Raw genomic sequence first — 14,467 nt, 5'->3', positions numbered from 1 at the left:
GATCTATCTTAGCGGGTCGGACAAATCTGAACCAGAAGTGTCGGATCTGGGTAATTGTGGCAGATCTGGGTGAAGCTTGAAGATTGGCTGCTATGGAGGATCCAATCGACGGCAGTGATGGCGGAGGTTGAGGAGTCGTCGACGGCGGTTGCAACGGCGAAGAGCACCAACGATCGGACTGCAAGGCGGAGATTCGACGGCGATCGATGATGAAGGATAGGCGACAAGAGAAGAACAGAGGCAGACGGTTGCGAGTCGATCGGCAAAGGCGGAGGTTGCAAGCTTAGGCGACCGATGATGGAGGCAAGGGGCTCGTCGACGGCGACTTCTTAATCAAATATTAATGGAAGGATACGCACTAATCATTGCCTCTTGCCAGCGCAAGGATAAGGTTAATAATATTGTTATTGTCATCATCATCTTCACCTGGATAACTTCCAACTTAACAAAACATCCTTAATTTATTTTGTCACCTCCCCTTGGCTGGGATTGGCCCAAACAACTACCATATAAAACTATGAATTCAATGTTCAATTCTAAAATCATATAAAACAATACTCATACACAAACCTTCTGTCTATGATTTGCAATATATTATATGCACTCCATGAATGTATCTGAAGTCTTAATTTTATTAAATAATACACAGATCGTAACTTAATAACGTCCAAAATTACAAAAATAATTGTTCCAAACAATTCAAATTTTCATTTTTTTCATCATCTTCTTCACTTCAATACCTGAATGATGTCAACGGGTCAGCTGGGAACAAGCACTTATATTGCGCCGGTACCAACCAGTGAATTTCCACAGCCATACGACGCGTACAAATATATAAAATTAATGATGATGTGTTTTTATATATTTCACAGTGACAGGGAATCCAACTACCAAATCAGATGTCACAGTGGGGCCAAAATCTTTTTTCTGTCGGCAATTCATGGTGGGAACTCAACGAGAAGATTGCATTGGTGTTTTGACAAATTCGTTGTCACAACTAATCTGTCTGATCTATCCAACAAACAGACTACCCATTGGATCGTCTTAATTAATTGCCAAAACATATTTTTCAGCGTGCCAGTGCTTCCAAAGTGTCCAAATCATGCTGATTTATATAGCACACAGATACACACTTTATAGATGCTCAACAGATATATCCCCCATTTTAGAGCAATTTGATTGTGTAAAATCCCATCTAAGAGAGCAAATTTGGGTTCAGGAAAGCTTAGAAAGGCATTGAAGCAGCTGCTCGTTAGGTTCTCATGGAAATGCATGCAGAAGATTACCTCATCAACAATTGTGTTACAGGAAGATGGTGGTAATCTGTATGATGAAAAGCTACAACCTACAATGCACACACGAAGTCTCCACTCGTCTCTATATCATCGATGTCTGCGTCGTCTATGTCATCGAGGTCCATGCTGCCGCCAACAAAATGCCCTCCTTTCGGCACATCTCCACCTTTTCCAGCCTCTTGAATTATAGCCAACACTTCTTCCATGCTTTGAGATGGATTATCTGCATCGTTCCTCTGCAAACTAGCTTCCTCTCCTTCCATGAATTCGGCGGGCAGGTTCTTCAGGAACCAGGGGTGCTTTTTGATTTCTGGTATGGTTATTCTCTGCCACGGCAAATAGAATGCTATCAAAGAATGCCCCAAGAAGAATAAACCCGTAAAAGGGTAATTGTTTCCACAAAATTCTGAACAATTAATGTAGGTTACAAAACCTTTTCAGGGTCAGCAACAAATATCCGAGAAAGAAGGTGTCGACACTCCATGGAAACTCGGACATAGTCTGGGATCGAGTACTGGACACTAAGTATACGCTGCCATAGATGGTTCACAGATATTGATCGGTCTATTAGAAATTGAAGAACAAAATCAAGGGAAAGGCGACCGATGAGAAGTTTAAAGTTGGTGAAGATAACTTAACAGTAATTGTCTTCCTGAAATTTCTAGGATCAGCAGGATCTTCAAAGGGATAAGCACCAACCAGCATCACATATAATGTAACCCCACAAGACCAAACATCTGCAATCTATTGATCTCAATGACAACATATTGGTTATTGCTATTAGGTGAACAACTAGGTCCCAGAATGTATCAAGTAACAAGAGGATAAGCATCACCTTCCCATCATATTCTTTTCGCAATAAGACCTCTGGCGCTATGTAGGCCGGTGTTCCTACCGTGGATTTGGGTTGAGAGTGCAACACAGATGACTGCGGAAAAAAAAAACAATAAAAAAGTTAGCAACGGAAAGCACAAAAACGGTGTAATAGGGGATCGATATTTGTCGAGCTCATTGCCTTGGAGTAGCCAAAGTCACAAATTTTGAGGCGCGGTGCTACACTTCCATCCAATAGCGTGTTTTCCAGCTTAAGGTCCCTATGGCAAATTTGCTGCAGCAAAACAATGTCTCGGAATCATGACTATAGTTGTTCTGTTTAGGAAGAAATGGATGACTCTGTCTGTAAACAAGCTAGCTTACCATCGAATGGCAGTAACTGACCCCAGATATCAGTTGTTGGAAGAAAAATCTTGCCTGAACCAAATCAACAAATAAGTAACTATATATAACAAAAGAGACAACCCAACAAAGAAGATTAAAAATAATGTATTTCTGGTGTATAATCAACTAGTTACTACACTCCTTTATAATGGAATAATTTTGCAGCAAAAAGGATGAATGCTGGATGCTGCTTCATATCCACTGTTCAAAAGACGCTCCTTTCAATTATTTCATCTACTTGAAATCTAATCATGCCATGAAAAAATTTTATCAAACATATAGAGCTAAATTTGGGTTGCCCCATTTATAAATCCTTTTTCTAGTTTACCTCATCCTCGCTGAACCTACCGGCAGTGCATATTCTCTCGAAAAGTTCTCCTCCGGCAGCATATTCCATGACAATGGCAAGATGAGTTGGTGTTAGAAGGACCTGCATGTGCAATGCGGAAGATTCCCTTAATAAGTATCCGGATATAGAGGATTTTAAGGAGAAACAACAATAACCAGAACAAGCGGCCTCAGCCCTGTTCTCCAAATGAACAGAGGACTTGAAATTCTAATAATGTCGAATAAATTATATTAATTTCTATTACAGAAGAAAATGGCAGCATTATTCTCTCCGGACATTTTGTTCCAAAACAACCCAAAATATATAAATCAGTCTGCCCATTTTTCCTCTCAGAGAAAGGCAAATGAAATATGGATAGTGAGTTTCAAAACCAAAAAAGTGGAAAAGAAGGGAGAGAAAAGCTAAAACAAGTCATTAAAGTCAATTAGACTGCAAATTGCAGATGGGCATCTGATTCATATGGGATCCAACTCAGGAAAGTTCACAGCCAAAAATAAAGAGGAAAACAAAGGAGACACAAGGAACGCAAAACGAAATTCTCTTTAAAGCTCGAAGTTTGAGGTGAAATAATATGTACTCTAATTTACACTGACTGCGTGGGGAGTGAATTCGAACCTAAGAACTCAGGCCGTCCACCTTCCCCGCTGGCCACTCCCTGCTTCATCCCTTTTACTACCCATGAATAGTATCTTAAAAGCCAGAAGAAATTAAGGGGCAAAGAAAAGAAGCAAACCAAAACAGAAAGAGATCATTACAGATCACTAGCTATACAAACAAGTTGAGCTGAACTTTCTGATTGGGGAAACAAACTGATTGGTATAAATAGGACTGTCTAAACGCCCTTTCTCATCAATTTGTTTCTCATTAATTTGCCACACAAATACGAGATCTAGAAATGTTTGAATAATCAGCTAAGAAATTCAAGAATACCTCCTTGAACCTAATTATATTGGGATGCCTCAAGGATCTGTGGTTCATGATCTCTCTCTGCACATGCTCATCAATCTGCAAAACGAGACCAAAACCCTCCAGTCAATCCAAGAAAACAAAAACCCAAGTAAAATTAACAAAAACACAGATGGTCTCGGGACTAAACAACCACTCCCCGGAAAAATTAATAGGTCAAATTAAGAAATAAATTGCAGCCAATGTTACCTTCTGGCCTCTCTCGATGAACTTGACAGCATAAAGCTCACCAGTCCACTTATCCCTCACAAGCTTGGCCACACCGAAGTTACCAGAGCCTATATCTCTCAGAATCTCATACCTCTCCATTGTTGTATCACCGAAGAGCAACCAGACACATATATATAGACTCTCTCTTCCTTCCTTCCTTCCTTCCCTAGATTATATATATATATATATATCTGTGTGTGTATCCAAGTCACCAAGCTAAGCTCTACAGAGTCCAGATCAATGATTTGATAATATTTCAATTTTGCTTGCCGAGGAATAGGTGATAAAAAGATGGCCTGATTGAGTCCTCCAAGCCAGCCAAAAGCTCCCTTCCAAGTCTCTCTCTCTCCCCCGGCTCTTCCTTGCAAGTTGAAAGCTTTACCGTTATTACACATGCATCATTTGGAGGAGGAGGAAAAAAGGGCCACGCGGCGCGATTCTAGAGGTTGGAATTCCGAGCAGAACTAAACAAAGTTGCGGCCTATATGGAGCCCCATCTGCTGGACGCGTCTGGTGCGAGGAGTTTGGCGCACTCGCTTGATGGGGCTGACATCGTGGCCGGTGAGGGGGAAAGGGGTCACCCGTCTAGGGGAGTGTGGGCGAGTACGGGAGCGGGTAAGGAAGAGGGGACGTGAGGGAAAGGAGAGACAGTACAGAAATTCTTTGCATTTTCCCAAGGTAAAAGGAGGGGGGGACTGACGTGGACGGCGTAGACAGTGGAAATGGGAGGCTTTTTAAAACGTGGGCCCTATTCTGCACATCGAACCAAGCAAGTGTTACGATATTATTATTATTATAAAAAAATTCTTACATAGCTTCCTTCTTTCTAGCCAATTTTTTTCAGGCTTCTTCTTTATCTTCTTTTTTGGATTTTTTGGACTCTTTTCAAACTTGGAATTTCTCATACTCTTTTTGGACTTGGGGACTTTTTGGACTTTTCCAAAACTCCACACATTCAGATTCCAACTTCCAAATTTCTTATTACGGAAATTCTATTCACAGTTGTGTTTTTTTTTTTTATTCTTTGCAGTTACTTTTTAGTTTTTAATATATCTAAAATAATTTTAAATAAAAATTTAATTTTATCTTTTATTTTGTTTAATGCTCAACTACTCACGTTTTGTAATCACCTATTGTAACACTTTTTTTCTCACCGATCAAACTCTGTAATTTATTTCTTATTATTTTATACTTACCAATGCAAAGCTATTTTATGCTCATCATAACAAAGAGGTCACTCATTTCTATTATTTCACATCCACCATTGCTCAATTATTTTCGCTCAGCTAGTTAGAGTTAGACATAGATTATTACAATCAAATATTGATGACGATGTGGGCAGAGTTTGACAAGAAAGATAACTACTCAAAAAAACACCACAAACCATTCTACGGATAAGTAAGTAAAAGGTCGAGAAGTTGGGATTCTCGAACCCTAGGGTTCGGGAAAATCCATGTTTCCCAAATCCCAAAATTAGGGAAAGTCTTTCTCGAACTCTAGGATTCGTGGAATTTGGACTTCCCTGGGTTCAGTGAAGTGCCAAGTTTACAAATATTTTTATTTTAATTTATGAATAATTGGATAAGAAAATAAAATATAAAAAAAATTAAAGATGTAAAATCATCACTATAAAAAAATTAAATTTTAAAATATTAAAAAAATCATCACTATCAATTTCCTCGTATATTAAATAAAATTTATGAAAAAATATACATTTATTTTTTTTAGAAATTAAATTATTCAAGTCCAATACTTAGATAAAAAATTAAGTATAAAAAAACATGTTAATCAGTAATATTTAATTAAAAATAGGTTTGGCCAATAATTACATAAAATATAAAATATAAAAAAAATAAAGATGTGTTCCTCGAATCCGTGAGTTCAGGCAACTATAGATTTCTCGAACCCGCAGATTCAAGAAATCCATAGTTAGATAAAAAATTAAGTATAAAAATATATATATATTTTTTTAAATTAAATTATTCAAGTGTAATTCTTAGATAAAAAAATTAAGTATAAAAAAAATATGTTAATTAGCACTATTTAATTAAAAATTGGGTTTGTCAAATACTTGAGTAAAAAATAAAAAATAAAAAAATTAAAGATATAAGGTATAGGGAATTATGGATTTCTCGATCGTCGCACTGAAACTTCCAAACTTAAACCAGTTGCAAAATCGAAAATCCAAATTCATTTCCTGAAAATTCCGATGAGACGAAATAACTCCAACGACAAATAAACAGCAAGCGACAAAGCAAAGAAGGCGATGGCGAGTAGAGAAGGCGATGTGTGGGTTGTGGCTTTGTATGAGGTATAAGATATGTGGAAGAGTGTAATTTTAAAATATAAGTGACTCTGAAGAGTAATAAAAGTGGTTGTTAAGAGTAATTATAATTTTTTTTTACTTATCACTGTGAAGAGCAAAAATTTGACTGCGAATAGAATTTCTCTTCTTATTATTGTTTACAAATGAGATTTATTCTCTTATTCCTGTCGAATTTGCATGCTCAATTCGAGCATGTAGAGTATGGGTGTTAAAAAATATCCGCAAATCAGTAAATCGGATCGAATCGTGCCTTTAGGATTAGTTTCATGGTTCAAAGGTTAGGTTCTGGTTCTAAAAAATTAAGAACCGATATATTTGGTTTAGTTATTGTTTTTTTTTTCCAAACTGTGGTTCAAACCGAACCGGAACCGATATTATATTTATATATATATTATAATTTTTTGGGTATATATATATACATACGCATAAATAGTATCACTTGGTAGAAAACTGGCGAGATTCATAAACTATTTTATTTCTAGACTTTTTTACGCTATTGCTATACTAAATGATCGATGCAATCTTATTTGATGAGTTAATCTATAAATTGTTTTGTTTTACTTTTACTTCAAGACTTGAAGTATTAATGAAGTTACGGGTTTATTTTAATTACCAAATTTATTTGTAATTTCATATTTTGCGAAAATATTTAGAAGGTAAATGTTAATTGAATAGAACCGAAATCGAATTAGAATTGGTTCGATGTGACAGATTGGTCATAGTTTAGTTTTATATATGTAACGGTTCGGTTACGATTCTTATTTTTTTGAAACCATTAAAAATGGTTCAGTTATTGGATTCTTATAGAATCGGACTAATCTAAACCATTGACACCCCTAGTATAGAGGAGATGAAGGGTTCATGCTTTCTTTCTGATTTTGTTCTTGTCGAGCAAACGTTATATTATTTGACGTAAATAATATAACAATTTTAATTTACAAAACCGTTCAAATTATTCTCACAAAACCAACTTTAATTTAAGGGTGATGTTATAAGTTATGGTTCAAATTTAATTAAATATAATTAGATACCAACATATTAGATATGTTTAAATTGGAATGTCTTGAATATAATTTTTTTTATTTTAAATATTATACGTCTGCTAACAGTAATGATCTATTGTCAAACTCATTAAATTAAAAGGTGTAAAATTTTATTATTCCCAAGCATAGATTGAATGATCGAATGAGTAATATTTTGGTGTTAATTCAATACGTTGCAAGTTCGATTTTCGTCTTACACAAAGGTCAAAAGTTCAACCTGTGATTTATCTTTCCTAATGTAGTTAAAGACACGAACATTGGAAGCCGCGTAAGAACACACAAAGTTTAAAATTTTCTTAAAAAAACATATTTTTTTGCAAGCAATTATAGGCCCCGTTTGTTGCAGCTTAATTAAAGAAATTATAGTTTCTAACTTCTTAGATTATAGCTTTTAAAATTTAGAATAAGTTGTGAACTTGTTTATTATAACTTCTCAGAAGTTGTAGTTAAACAGTTGTGGTATTTGATATCATAAGCTCTAAAATAATTTATTTTTGTATAATTGTCCATAATACCCTTAATAGTTATAGAATGATAATTTAAAAATTAATTAGTGTATATGTATAAGTTTCAAGTGTTATAAAAAAATTAATTAGTGTATAGAGAGAAAGGGGGATGGCGAGTGAGAAGAAGAGATTTGAAAATGGACATGGCGGTGGAAAAGAGAGACCCTTGATTGTATGGACAGAAGAGTAATTCTTTGTTAAAAACAGAGGTAAAATTGTCAAAAAAATGTAACTGTTTAATCAAAAATTGTAGAAGTTAGGGTACCCCAGCTTTAAAAAAGCCAGCTTCTACCCTTTCTAAAAGCTAATAAAAGCTATAAGCTAGAATTCTAAAAATTAAAACAAACACTATATACCCACTTTTTTGAAGATAGAAGCTAAAAGTTACAACTTTTAAACTGCAACAAACAGGCTCATAGTATGGCAAGGTCCTTACAGTCAGAAACGTGTAAATGCATTTTAAGAATATATAGATATAAAACTTTAGATAATCAATGCTTACAATTTTCCTTCAAAGAATGGCCAATCAGAAGAGATCTCAACTTGTAGCCATTTATATATGAATCATGCTAGTTGTATATTATTTTTATATATTTTGGGCTACACAAAGGGGTATTATGATTAAAATATCCCTCGTCTCCATACGCTTAACGTGTCTCTATGCGCCTCATGAGAAACATTTTTCTCTTTGGTATACTTTTGTATAGTCTAAAATATACACAAAGATGTACCAATAGTATTATTCTTTATATCTTACATGCATGTACGCCCGATTCTGAGACTTCGGATAACTTCATAAACTAAAATTTTATTGAATATTAGAGTTTTAAAATTTTAAATCAAATTTGATATTAATAGTTTACATGATTAATTTTTAAATTTAAAAAATTAACTAAAAATTTTCAAAAATTCAATAACTAAAACATTAACTTTTCTTACAAAATTTCTATACATGAATGATATTTATTGTTTAAAAAGCATTAAAATGTAAAAAAATTCACTAAAACATTAATTTTTCTTATAAATTTTGAAAAATTAGTATTTATTATTTAACAAAGATTAAAATGTAAAAAAATTCACTAAAACATTAATTTTTCTTATAAAATTTCTGAGATTAGTATTTATTATTTAAAAAATATTAAAATATAAAAAAAATTCAGAGTGAATTGAACCAGTGACCTAAGAAATTTTTGATTTACAATTCACCCTTCTACTAACTAAACTCAAATAAAATAAGGGTCTATTTAATTGAGGGTGGAAAGTAGGTCGGAATTCTAATTTTCAGCCCACTAGGAATTTCAATTCCTTAATTTCAAGGAAATCTTCATTTTAAGACGGAAGTTGAATTCCACGAAGAAAAAGAAAAAAACTGTTTAATGAAATTTCTTGAAATTTGGATAAAAATGAATTCTACCCTTATTTTTCACCCTTATCAAACACATCCTTAGTGTAAATTATATATTTTAGCACATATTTATTATATATTTAAAGTATACTAAATTTAATTTTTAAGGGAACTTCTATAGTGGAGGGGCTTAGGCGATCGCCATGACTATTACCATAATCACTGCTAGTGGCCGTCACCATAATCACTGCTACGAACTCAATAATGAGAAATTCCATTGTTGGGTTCTTTATTGTAAAAACTTAGATTTTTTTTCTAATTTTTTTTTGTTAAAATCAAAGAGATTGTTCTCTTTACTTAGGAAAAAGTTTATTCAAAATTAGATTTTTTTTGGTCATGTGTCTCGTATGCAAAATGAGTTTGATCTGAGAAACAAAAGTGATATTGTTACTTATAAAAATTAATTATACAATGATTAATGTGTAAGTTATAACTAAATAAACGAATTGACTGTTTTTCAAAAAAAGATGAACAAAGAACAATCAATCAATAACGAGGGGAGGGGATCTAATTAAGCATTTGCTCATTCTAATCTCACTTTCTAAAGAGAATTAATTAATAAATAGAATTAGATTGGGTAAAATCCATCCACATCCACATCCCCACCACCTTTGGAAACCTAATTAACCTTAATTTGTCAACCATTATTGCCTTGCTCCATTCACCTTCAACCATCACTTCACAAAACCCTTTGTATATATCTACTCCATCTCTACTATTGATTTGTCAAAACCCATCTCCCTCTACTGTGTCTTTGCTTCCTCTCTCCCTAATTGATCCATTTCTAAGTTGAAAAAATTGAATCTATTGATGGGTTTGGTTGCGACGATGGTGTCGAAAATGATAGGCTTTCTAGCCAAAAACGATGGTTCCAGTTGAAAAACTCATTGCGGGGAGGCATGCATGTATAGTTCCACCCAACAGTACCACATCTATTTATTTTTAAATTTTTATTTATTATTTAGTTTAATTAGTATTTGATTAACTTACTTTTGGTTAATTAATTTAATTAGAATTTAAGTAACTGTAGAACTATTTTTAAATTATAAAAAATTTCTACCCAAATAACCTACTAATTAAATCACAAAAGTTTAGATAAAATGTGCTTAGATGGTAAATTCATTTACAAAATATATGACTAATTTATTATACACAAAAGCGATGCAAAAAATATCATTTTTTGAAGGCAAATGATCAAGAGATACCATTAATTAATTGTTCTGTCCACTAAGCTGCCGATGAACAAACCCACCAATGAAAAGGTCGGCAAATGTGAAGACACCAGCAGGAAGAGGAAGACGACATGTATGGCGATTGGCAAACATCCATCCCCTCCGATCCGATCCAAACCAAGCACTGCTCAATTAATTACCCTATATGTATCTCGAATGGCTAAACGCCATCTCTTTATCATCAAATCAATTCTATATATATATATATAAACCTTTTGATCTATATTATATGCATATATAGTATTATTATATATACTTGCGTTCATTTCAAGAAGTAGTGGGTTCATGAACTCCAACAGTGGACAATGAGCCAGCAGATTAGTGGCGGATTCTGCCTTATGGGAGACAGAACAAAATATAAAAGATTAAAATGTACTTATTCATATTACATTGAAAAAAGTACAATACAAAATGGGCAAGAACATTTTAATTTTTTAATCCTCATCCTGTAAGTCTGCCTATAAACTTGTTTGGCTCTCAAAAATTTTTCAAAGATCAGAGCGAACAAAGAAAGAAAGATTCCCTTAATATATATATATATATATATAATATCATCTCAGGACCACAATTAATTCTCATTCATTCGAAGAAGGATATTAATGGGTGGTCCTCTCTAACAGTGTTATTTGGGAGGCCATATTAATTAACATTGTCAAAAATATTGTTCAAAAATTAACTAAATATCAAGTAATTAAGCGTACCTAACACTTCTGAATGGGTTAATATGCATATATATCTTTTTTGGAAGATATGTGGGTTAAAAAAAATTATCAAATTAATAAAAAAAACATAATTCTTAGCAAAATAAAATAGAAGCTGACAAATTATCAAAAGACATTAACGTGACTAAATCTGATTCACTTGTACACCTAATCTAATATTTTATTAATTCTTTAAAGAAGGAGCAAGCAGCGTCAGCATGCAGCCAACTCCACTCCCGGCCCACTTTCCTAGAAAATTAAAACCCCCTTCTCTCGAGAAAATATGGAAAAGAAAGCAAGGGCAGCACCCATCACTTGCAAACCAACTGCGAAAGCATTATCGAATGGAAAATGATATTTGTACTGTTTGGATTATATCATAAGTTACATAAAATAATTTAAATAATAAAAATACTTTTGTTCAGTTTACAATTTATAAAATTGTAAATATCCCTTTCTTGTTATATCTCTCTCTCCCTTTTCACCCATTAACCCATGACCACCTCTTCTCTCTTTTCTCTCTCTTTTCCATAATCATCTCCAATAATTACTTATTAATGTCATTATTTTATCTTCTTGTCTCAGTCTCACGATTGTCACTATATCTTTAACAATAATTGATGCGAGAAACGAGATTGCAAGACAACGAGGTGAAGACGGTGACAAAACGAATATGATGGGCAAATACTAAAAGTGACCACAGAAGAAGAAAGGAGACTATCATAGATTGTTGGGTGAGAAGAAATAAATTTGTCAAAAAAAAAAAAAAAGAAATATTTTTATAGTAGCGTGCGTATAAATAGCATGATCTTTGACCAAGTAGCTCTAATATATATATATTATATATAATCCAAGAAATAAAAGCAATTATTAGCGATTCTTTCTTTTATAGCCGCAGACAGCCACATCGCATGCTTTCCCAACCTCACCATCGCTTTCAGTCCCACTTGGATCTGCTCTGCTTTAACATCACGTAACAATAATAAGAAAAAGAAGAAGAAGAAGAAGAAGAAAGGTGATCCGTTCATCGATGATCAATGAATCCATGCATGTATGGTTTCTTTCAGGACAATAGAGGGCTTCGACAAGGTGATTCGTTATCCCCCTTTTTGTTTGTTATCTGTGTGGAATATTTTTTTAGGAGTCTTAAAGCAGCAATAAAAGCGTCTAATTATAATTATCATCCGAAATGTGACAACCTTCGTAACACTCATCTAGTCTTTGCTGATGACCTAATGATATTTGCTAGGGGTGACATTCCATCAATCAAGATTATCATGGATTGCCTTTGGAATTTTGGGGCGAAGTTGGGACTTCATGCTAATTCCCTTAAGTCCAGCATTTTCACAACTGGGGTGATTGATCAAGAGCTTCTCCAGACGAGCTTCACTAAGGGTATTATGTCATTTCGCTACCTTGGTATCCCCTTGGCTACTGCAAAGTTAAAGGTTAGTCACTTTGCTCCGCTGGTTAACAGAATTTTAGATTGCACTAAGGCGTAGAACATGGCCCCTCTCTCCTATGTGAGGCGGGTGGAACTCATTCAAGCTGTTATTCAGGGAATTCATGGCTTCTGGTTGTCCATTATTCGCATTCCTGTTATTGTCATTGAGAAAATTAATAGAATCTGCAGACTCTTTTGTGGAGCTCTAAGTCTTCTCTTATGGCCTGGTCGAGCATCTACCTTCCGAGGGTGGCCTTGTCTCAAGGACTTTAGGAGCTAGAACATAGGCCCCATTTCGAAAGCCCTCTGGAAAGTTCACAACAAAAAGGATTCTTTCTGGATCAAATGGGTTCACCATCACTATCTCTCTTTTTCATCCATATGGGAGCGAACGACTAAAAAAGATGACTTGCCTTTCTTTAAACGGCTGTTGGATATCAGGGACATGATTTGTCATCGATAGGGGTCAGTTGTTAGCTGGGTTTGTGGGACTAATGTGCACCTAGCAGTTGTATATGATTATTTTTTACCTAAGGATCAGATCAAGCTATGGGCTTCAGTGGTCTGGAGCTCATGCCTGATGCCAAAGCATGCGTTTATTTTCTGGCTATAAGTCGTCAATTGAAGAAGGGGAAAAGTTAGTCGATTGTGACTTGCGAGTCACCGATTAAAACAAAAAAAAAGGTTGAGATAATTCAAGATGTTAAAAGTTGATGGGAGACTCAGTTCTTTTGTTCAGGTAGACAGAAGCTAAGACAATGGTCGAAGGCACGTGGGAAGATAGAAAGAATAATCGATTTAGTTAATAATTCTTATGTTTCTCCTTTCTTTTATTTTTATTTTTTTAACTCAAGTCACATATAACTCAAACATTTTTTTAGATAAAGTTAAGTAGTTAATAGGTGTAAATTATAAAAGTTAAGTATTGAACATGTTAGATTTAAAGTTTAGAGAATGATAAACTTTTCATATAAAGTTTTAAAAAAATATGAATTTAACCTATTAAAAATGATAAATCATGGACTTGAGTGATGAAACCCACATGCATGCATATGCATGTATGTTTTGAAGTAGCATTGTTGGAAGTAGATGAAAAGGAAATGACATGAAATTAATGTGAGTTTCTTCAAGAACTCAACTTCAACCCGTCAAGGAACTGTCATGCAAATGTTCGTCCATAGTGTTTGATTGATTGTCCTTTGAAGATCTAGTTGCAGGGGCTGATCTACACTCAGCTCACAATTAGAATTAATTTTTAATAATAAATTAGTAAAAAAAATTACAATTCATTTCAAAATTTGTGATATATAATTTTACATACTAAAAAAAAATTTCAATCTCCCCTTACATAAATTTCTAGATCCGCTGCTATCTAGTGATATATATATATATATGGGACTTGAGATGGCACAACACACAAACGTACATATATATGCAAAGGGTTGGATTGGAGCTTTGGAATTTTATGCTGCTGCTCTCATCGATCGGCACTTGATGATGATTTGTATTTTGTTTGCTGTAACATGCAATGCAAGCTGCCTGCCTTCTATTATTAGGCTTCATTAATTAGAAAGGACAGGCTACTCCATTAAGCACAGTGGCTAAGGATATCAGTTTTCCCTTTTCTTTTTTTCTTTTTTTTTTCAAAAAAGTGGTCACACAGCGCTGAATTGAAAAAAGCTCCCTCAAAGCGTTTTGTCGTCTCTTAACCTAATAATAAATTTATTTATTAATAATATTATTTTTAAATTTTTAAAAATTAATTAAATGAT

At 34.0% G+C, this 14,467-nt stretch overlaps 1 protein-coding gene across 1 annotated transcript; it reads right to left on the bottom strand.

The window, feature by feature from the left end:
* Window positions 1–1,084: 1,084 nt before the first annotated feature.
* LOC127804876 (serine/threonine-protein kinase SAPK2-like) lies at window positions 1,085–4,411 on the bottom strand. The gene is made up of 9 exons (XM_052341948.1): window positions 4,018–4,411; window positions 3,793–3,867; window positions 2,842–2,943; window positions 2,493–2,546; window positions 2,311–2,403; window positions 2,131–2,223; window positions 1,935–2,039; window positions 1,729–1,827; window positions 1,085–1,621 (listed from the first exon to the last, which is right to left on the bottom strand). The coding sequence occupies exons 1-9, from the start codon at window positions 4,135–4,137 to the stop codon at window positions 1,346–1,348; spliced, it is 1,017 nt and encodes a 338-aa protein (XP_052197908.1). The 5' UTR covers window positions 4,138–4,411; the 3' UTR covers window positions 1,085–1,345.
* Between the last annotated feature and the right edge of the window lie 10,056 nt (window positions 4,412–14,467).

Source organism: Diospyros lotus, chromosome 6 (assembly GCF_014633365.1).
Source record: "Diospyros lotus cultivar Yz01 chromosome 6, ASM1463336v1, whole genome shotgun sequence".
NCBI classification, from domain to species: domain Eukaryota; kingdom Viridiplantae; phylum Streptophyta; class Magnoliopsida; order Ericales; family Ebenaceae; genus Diospyros; species Diospyros lotus.
The sequence above is the reverse complement of the archived record's forward strand: the minus strand, read 5'-3'. Positions and strand labels throughout refer to the sequence as shown.

Coding starts and splice junctions, on each gene's coding strand:
- LOC127804876 (XM_052341948.1), bottom strand. CDS start 4,137: ATGGAGAGGTATGAGATTCTGAGAGATATAGGCTCTGGTAACTTCGGT. Junction 2,404..2,492: donor TCAGTTACTGCCATTCGATG/GTAAGCTAGCTT, acceptor GTTTTGCTGCAG/CAAATTTGCCATAGGGACCT. Junction 2,040..2,130: donor GAAAAGAATATGATGGGAAG/GTGATGCTTATC, acceptor TGAGATCAATAG/ATTGCAGATGTTTGGTCTTG.